Here is an 8,302-nt window from a genome sequence, read left to right on the forward strand (position 1 = left end):
ATCCAAGGGCTTCACTGCGAAATTTCAGAAACACAGGCAATATAAAGTCTAACTTGGGACGTCAGGGGATACCACAGCGTGACATGGAATGAGTCTCAGAGGCCTGGGAAAAGGAGTGACACATACGGGCAAAACTGAACCTCACTAGTTACCCTGAGGGTGGAAGAGGGGAAACCTGCATATAAAACAGGAGTATGCTGGAAGAGACAGTGCCGCAACACCAGAAGAACCAGCCAGCAGTTACGTGCCATGGGCAGGCCTAGAGTCTGCACGGTCTACCTGACCAGTGGTATACGTTGGTGAGTGAGCCATTAATGTGTGAAGAAGTTTGTTGGCTTTCTTCTGCAGACCAGAGCTGAAAAGAGCAGACAGCCATAGGACTACGGTGGTTACTGCCATGATGAAATGGGTCTCCAAAATAATAGATTCATTCACGGCCAAATACAAGAGCCAGAATTATCAAAATTATGAAAGTGGTCCACAAAGATTAGCTGTCATGGTTCATGAAACTTGTGTCCTGGGCCTGAAGAGATTACTGACCTTCTAGAGAACCCAGACTTGACCCCTACTCCCACATGGTGGCTCACAAGTGACTATGACTCCAGTTCCAAGGGATCCCCTGCTCTCTCTAGTCTCAATGGGCACCAGGCAGGCACGGGATGCACACACATACATGAAAGCTAAACACCAACCCACAAGAAACAAAGCACTGTTTCCCTTGAGGCACAGTAAGAGGTCAGGCAGCAACAGCGCTTTGTAACATCGTTTGTTTAAAGGGACACGACAGAGCACCAAGGAGTCTATGAAGTCAGGACCCTCTGCTCCGTCCCAGGAGTCTCTGTGAAGTCAGGACCCTCTGCTTGGTCCCAGGAGTCTCTGTGAAGTCAGGACCCTCTGCTCAGTCCCAGGAGACTGTGAAGTCAGGACCCTCTGCTCGGTCCCAGGAGTCTCTGTGAAGTCAGGACCCTCTGCTCAGTCCCAGGAGTCTCTGTGAAGTCAGGACCCTCTGCTCAGTCCCAGGAGTCTCTGTGAAGTCAGGACCCTCTGCTCAGTCCCAGCCAAGCTCATTCAAATCCAGAATACACTGACTAAACCAGCAGGCTGGCCCTTAGGAGGAACCATGAAACAACTTGAAAGGTTATAAATTGATCCCCGTCATAACTTGAGTATATACAGCATCTTGGTCTTGCTTCCTATTGTTTGATAAAAAAAAAATTCTAACAGAAGCAACTAAGGGAGAAAGGGCCAATTTGGTCACAAATCTGTTTTCCTCTAGAAAGGTCAGAGTGGCAGGAATGTGAAGTAGCAGGCAACCAACATCTACAGTCAAGACCTACAGCAACAGATCCACGCGTGTGAGCCACTGTTCTCTACAGCAACAGATCCACGCGTGTGAGCCACTGTTCACTACAACCGATTCACGCGTGTGAGCCACTGCTCACTACAGCAACAGATCCACGCGTGTGAGCCACTGTTCACTACAACAGATTCATGAATGTGAGCCATTGTTCACTACAGCAAGAGATTCATGCAAGTGAGCCACTGTTCACTACAAGAGATTCACGCGTGTGAGCCACTCTTCACTCAGCTCTCCGTCTTACTAGGTACAGAACCCAGGAAAAGTTGGTGCCCACATGAGGGTGAGTCTCCCTAGAGCAAAGAACAGAAATCGACATCACCCCTCACAGGAATGCCTTGACACCGTAGGGCACAAGGGTCTACCCCTGCTCACGGGGTTCATTTTGAGGACAGTTTCTGGCCAGCCAGCGTTTCCTGTTTGTTCCTGTGCTCCCTCTGCCCCTTCAGGGCATTTCATATTATGTCGATTTGACAATCAAAACTAATCATCACACACACACACACACATATACACCTAGGTGTACCGCTGGTATTCATCACACACATGTGTACACATAGGAGTACACAGGGTAATCATCACATACATGTACACATAGGTGTACACTGAGTAATCTCACACACACGTGTACACATAGGTGTACACCAGGTAATCATCACACACATGTGTACACATACGTGTACACTGGGTAATCCTCACACATGTGTACACATAGGAGAACATAGGGTAATCATCACACACATATACACATAGGTGTGTACACCGGGTAATCATCACACACGTGTACACATAGGTGTACACCCGGGTTTATTTCACTCAAAGTTTCATGTAGGAGTTCATCATCAGGGCAGGAGCTGGTGATGCAGAGGTCAAGGAGGGGAGCTGCCTTCTGCCTCGCTCAGCCTGCTGTCTGACAGATCCCAGGACCACCAGCCCAGGGATGACACCATACACAAGGGGCTGGGCCCTCCCCATCAATCAAGAATTTAAAAAGTGTCTACATCTGGAGCTCAGGAAGGCATTTCCTCTACCATGGCTCCAAGCTCCTTTCAGACAATTCTACTTATGTCAGGTTGACACAGAACAGCCAGCACACGGAAGAAATGTATCTGAGATGAGAAATTTCAGATACCTAATGACCTACAGATCACTGTGGCTTCTTAGTGGAGTTCAGTGTTGAGAGGGCGGAGGAGGTAAAATTCTAGCTAAACTGTGGCTCACAGTAGCCACACGTGTCTGTGAACCCACCTAGCAGTAACCTCCCTGGCCTTTCAGGGTGAGGTAGACGTGTGTGTGTGTGTGTGTGTGTGTGTGTGTGTGGTTCAGTAACTAAACTGTGGCTCACAGTAGCCACACATGTCTGTGAACCCACCTAGCAGTAACCTCCCTCACAGTAGCCACACGTGTCTGTGAACCACCTAGCCTTTCCCTGGCCTTTCCCTGGCCTTTCAGGGTACGGTTAGAATGTGTGTGTGTGGTTCAGTAATTAATTCCATCCCCAGCTTATAAATCAAGTAGGAAAAACACTGACAACTTCCAAGACGGCTACAACCTGGTTCAGATATTAGCTACCCCCGGTGCACAATGGGAATTCGTGGCACCATTAAAAACATGCCTGCTATATTTCTATTTAACTTACTTCCTTAAATAATACAATTTTTTTTAATCTAGAAAGGAAAGGAATATTTATTTAACCAGAATCTTAAAACTTAAGTTCCAAAAGGCAGAAGTGTAGTTTCAGTGTGTGTCAGGAGGATGGGCTTCTCTGAGGTCAGCAAGGGAGAGTTTCAGACTTTCGCTTGTTGTTACGGCTGAGGAAGAGACCTTCAGAGACTCCGGTCCCTGCGTTTGGGGCATCACCTTCAGGATTGTGCAAAAAGAAGTGGGTCGCTTTCTTTTGTTGACTAAAACCCGGAAACAGTTAGGTCCTGAGAACGGCATGGTGTGTTTCCACCTGCTGGACTTTCCGCTATTTGTTCAGGGGTGAAGGGCTGTAAAGGGGGGGGGGTACCTTAGAGTGTGAGTGAGGCCTGAGGGGAAAAGTCAATTCTTGTCATGTTTCCAGACAGAACCAAAGAGCATAGAGTAGCTGTGTTTCTAGCTAGCTTTTCTTTTCACTTTCTTTTTATTTATTCTGTGTGTCTTTTACAGCATGTATCTTGATTCCATTCATTACCCTATCCCTTCGCATCTGACCTCCGCCCCGTACCCCACCCAGAGCATAGGCATGGGAGAGCCAACCCTGAGGGCATGAAAGCAGGAGAAGGGTCCCCACCCACTGTTCCTGGCTGCAAGAGGTGAATCAGCCAGGGAAAGACTGGAGAGCTCACCCAGGTGGTGAGTGACCAACCCTGCAGTTGTCCAGGCCCAGACCCAGGGTTGTCCACCCCATCTAAGATCTGCTGGAGCACAGGGAGGAACCTGACCCACAGACCTAGAGCTGCAGGATCTCCACAACACAGGGCAACAACAGGATATCCAAGAAGAGTCCCAGTGAGGGCCCAGCATCAATAGTGTAGTAGAAACCAGAGGCCTGAAACCAGACCAATGACTCTGTGCCATGAAGACTTGCAAGTGAAGATACATGGACAAAGGGGTTGACTGAGTGACTTACTCTGTCACACTGCAGCTTCTATGATGAGATTGTTAAATTTTTCCCTTTTTTCTATTAAATAATACAGATTTTTGAGATTAAGAAATATTTGTTATTTTATTTCACATAAGAGAAAAATATCATAAAAATAACTTTCATTTCTGTAATAATTTACTAAAATATTTTATCACATTCCCAAACGGCAATAAAAAAGTTCCTTAGAACCTATAAATATGAAAAGATTGAGATTCGGAGGAGATGGGTGACCTACTTAAGACAGCACAAGAGCCAAAGATCAGAGCCAACCATGTTTATAAATGGTTTTCCTGGTCCTGGCCTAATTGCGTTGGCCACCAGAAGTCTCCAGAATAAGGAGGTAAAACAAAACAAAATAAAACAAAACAAAAACCCATGATACAGTGTGTCAGAAGCGGCCCTTGCAAGCTTACTAAGCAGCAGCTGGCTCATCCACTCAGGCTGACCCAGTACCTGGCCCCAAATAGCAACAGGGGCAGAGGCAGAGGCAGGCTGGCTTGACAGGGAAGTCCATAAACTTTAACTTGTTTCAAATTTAGTGGTGGTCTTCTAAAAAAGTTAAGTTAATGAACTTCAAAATATTCTGTCTATGCATTTTCCTAACAATGAGATGATTTTTAAATTATCTAATTTACATTTCACTACTAGAAGAAATTTAAATGACAAAGAGCCCGTCAAACATATTTCGATCACACACAGTGATTAGAATATTATAATTCACTTTGCCTATAGTGACAACCTGATAAAGGGAGTCATCTCTAATATATGATATACACTGAACTACCTTTCTTCTCCTTAATAAAAGACCAATGAATATAAATATATGTACACAAATTCCGAAGCTCCAAACCTTAAATATCTAAATACTTTCGACGCAAATTCATTCACCTGTGAATTTTCACACATAACTGAATTTTCTAGTATATGTTGGTCCATATTAATTTATATCAAGGATTTTAATTTTAATGTCTTAAATATTGTTCATTCAATCATAACTCCTAGTGTTTTCTGAACATACACTGAATCTCTGTTACTAACCTTAACGTTCGTTTTATTCTCGGGAACAAACTCATAAGCCATGAATGCCTCTCCGAGGTTCACCTTTAAGGGAAACGTGGAAAGCAGGCCTGACCCTCCCGCACCGGTGCTGTGTAAATGTGCTCGCGGTATGAAGTGTTAACCATCAGTGCTACTGCGCACACAGACAAGCATCGTGGCGTTCAGAGCAGAGGGCCTAGCGTGACTACGATTTTGAACACAGGAAATGAGCAGAAAAGGTGGAAAGGGAGAAAAGCATTTCAGCCCCTGCCTGGCCGTGGAGATGAGTGATGAGACATGGGATTCAGGCCCTCTCGATAAATCAGAAGAGATTGCAGTAAACAGATTGCAGCTCAATTATAAACAACAGTCCGTTAGTGGATGACAGAGAGGACCATCTCCAGAGATGCTCCTGGTTATTAAACATACTCAGGCATGAGCTAGCTCAAAAGCTGGAAAAATCAATTGGTCCACCCATGTTTCCTGGCTCACTGCCACTCCCGCGGACTGCCATACGGCTCTTGGCTCCACTGCAAACATGCTACATAGACGCAAGGATATGGCACACATGGAAATATTTGAAGAGTTTACTGTCTGTCTCTTAACCGGAAGTATTTGTAGACTCCAGTGGAGAAGATACAGGAACCAGTGTGGACCCCGACAAGATTCCCAAGCGAATGATTGTCTGGCATTGGGAACAGGGGTGAGGTGCTTGAGTTACCCAGACAAGCTTGGGGCTGAGTGAAGCTCCTGCTGCAGTCGGCTGAAGCTGTAGCAGGGTGAGGGCTGCACCTCAGGAGAGGAGCCGTAGTTGTCGAATCTGCACAGATCCTGGAGGACAGCCCTGAGCTGCACCTCCAGGAAAAAGTTCACAGTATGGCTGATGTGAGGTCTCAGCACGGCTGCCCCACCTGGAACAGGATCTTCCCCAAGCCCAGGGTTCCTTCATTTATAACCACGTGAATGAAAATAAGATGCCCTGGTCTGCATGCTTCTGGGACTAAGAACCCTCCTCTCTTTGAGAAAAAGTAATGTCAGTTAAAAAAAAAAATCAACCCACAGTTGTCCATGTAACATTATAATACAGAGCATTTTCTAAAGTTGTTTAAGTTTGGAATTCCTTTTATCTTAAGGAAAATCTTAATGGTCATCATAAAGTCTTCAACCAGTAACTGAAGGAAGCAGATGCAGAGATCCACAGAGAAGCACTGGGTCAAGCATCTGGAGACCAGCCCAAGAGAAGGAGGAGTGATAATATGAGCAAAGGGGTCAAGACCATGATGGGGATACCCACAGAAACAGCTGACCTGAGCTAGTGGGAGCTCACTGACTCTGGACTGACAGCTGGGGAACCTGCACAGGACCAAACTAGGCCCACTGAATGTGGAAGACAGTTGTGAGGCTTAGGCAGTCTGTGGGGCCACTGGCAATGAGACCAGGATTTATCCCTAATGCTTGAACTGGCTTCTTGGAGCTCATTTTCTTTGGAGGGAAACCTTGCTCAGTCTAGATACAGTGGGGAAAGCCTCAGTCCTGCCTCGAAGTGATGTGTCAGACTTTGTTGACTCCCCATGGGAAGTCTTACCCTCTCTAAGGAGTTGATAGGGGAGGAGGGGGTTGGGAAGGGATGAGAGGAAGGAGTGGAAATGGGGATAGATATATAAAATGAGAAAATTTGCATTAAAAATTCTTATATCAAAATAGAACGTACTTTAATATATAACAGAAGTCAAGATCTGGGGACATGGCTCCATCCAAAGGCAGTTACAGTGCTTCTAGCTTAGAGACCCTTCAAGGCAGAACCATGTTTTCTTACCAAACATTCAACACGTCCGCAAGCACACATAATTAGTCAATTAAGAATTGAATTTATTCAACTCTTGAAGATCTAACTGATCCATGAGGAATGTGTGCTATTAATTTCATTAATTAAAGTAGTCTGAGTTATTTATGTGAAAGGAGAGGGCAAACTGATGTCTTCCTACTGAGTCCAGTGGGCACAAAGTGGTATAAAAGATCTCACAGACTACATCACTAGTACGGCCCAGCTGCCCTATGGGACAAACGTGACATGCATTCAAGGAAAAGAAGAGCAACTGACGAATGATCTGTCAGAAAACACACACACGCACATGCACACCACATGCACATGCACACACGTGTACATGCACACACACAGTCAACGAAGCCAGTTTCCTGAAGAAACACACACATGCACACAGGCATACGCATAGGCACTGGCACGCGCACACACACACACGCAGAGGCACGCACACACACGTGTTCACACACATGCACACGTGCACACACAGCAAAGCCAGTTACCTGAAGAAGGTGACGAAGAACTGCACGAGGTCCATGATGGTGTTGTGCTGGGAAAACGCAATCTGCAAACCAAAACACAAGAAAGCTTGAACTTGCCGAGCAGAAACTCTTCAAAACATGGTGATGTTCACAGCACGTATATAATATTTATAACTCAACAAAGGAGCTGGAATTACCATACCATAAATAAAATACATACATGAAAACTTTACCTAGAATACGAAATTATTAACTACTAATTATTAATTACTAATGATGACCATTCTATAGATTATGATACTAAGCAGTTAAGATCTATTATTAAATTAAATTAGAAATGTGAGCTGTGTGTTCCATGTGAAATACTGTGACAAACTAAACGTGCCCAACAGAAACTGGCATTCAGGTTCTTTTATCTAGTAATGATCATGTTTTCAATTAACACAGCTGATAATTACTTGTTTGAAAGAAACTCAACTGCATTATAAGAAACCAAGAAAACTTTCTTCCCCAATAGAGCTTTGTCCACAAAAGTGGAATACATACATACATACATATATGCATAAATTTTATTCTCTATACATTGAAATATGCTAATTCATTTAAAAATTCCACATTACTAAGACATAAACCTGCCAGTGAACCTAGAAAAGTGCCTAAGCGTGTCTCTGCTTCAGTGAACGTCACAGGTGCTGTGCTAGCGTCTTCCTTCAGGAACTGTTAACACCGCGCGGCAATAGCGTGGGGTCTGAGAGCAAATTTTAGCAACATAAATTTTCGTGAGGTTTCAGATATCCATGAAACAGAGACCCACACTGGAGCACTGGACTGAGCTCCCAATGTCCCAAGGAGGAGCAGAAGGAGGGAAAATATGAGCAAAGAAGTCAGGACCACGAGGGGTGCACCCACCCACGGAGACAGTGGGGCTGATCTATTGTGAGCTCACCAAGGCCAGCTGGACTACGACTGAAAAA

The 8,302-nt window shown here is 45.0% G+C and overlaps 1 protein-coding gene across 5 annotated transcripts in view; it reads right to left on the reverse strand.

Annotated features, from left to right (window-relative positions):
• Nucleotides 1-8,302, reverse strand: part of Atrnl1 (attractin like 1) — a 503,194-nt gene that overhangs the window by 324,427 nt on the left and 170,465 nt on the right. For all 5 annotated transcript variants that reach the window (XM_050147216.1, XM_050147226.1, XM_050147253.1 and 2 more), the window contains exon 25: nt 7,350-7,411. In XM_050147216.1, coding sequence (XP_050003173.1) covers nt 7,350-7,411 — 62 coding nt within the window. The remainder of the gene's footprint in view (nt 1-7,349; nt 7,412-8,302) is intronic.

The sequence above is a fragment of the Alexandromys fortis genome, unplaced genomic scaffold (genome assembly GCF_014885135.2).
Source record: "Alexandromys fortis isolate MF-2015 unplaced genomic scaffold, M_Fortis_MF-2015_v1.1 scaffold_16, whole genome shotgun sequence".
Taxonomy (NCBI): Eukaryota; Metazoa; Chordata; class Mammalia; order Rodentia; family Cricetidae; genus Alexandromys; species Alexandromys fortis.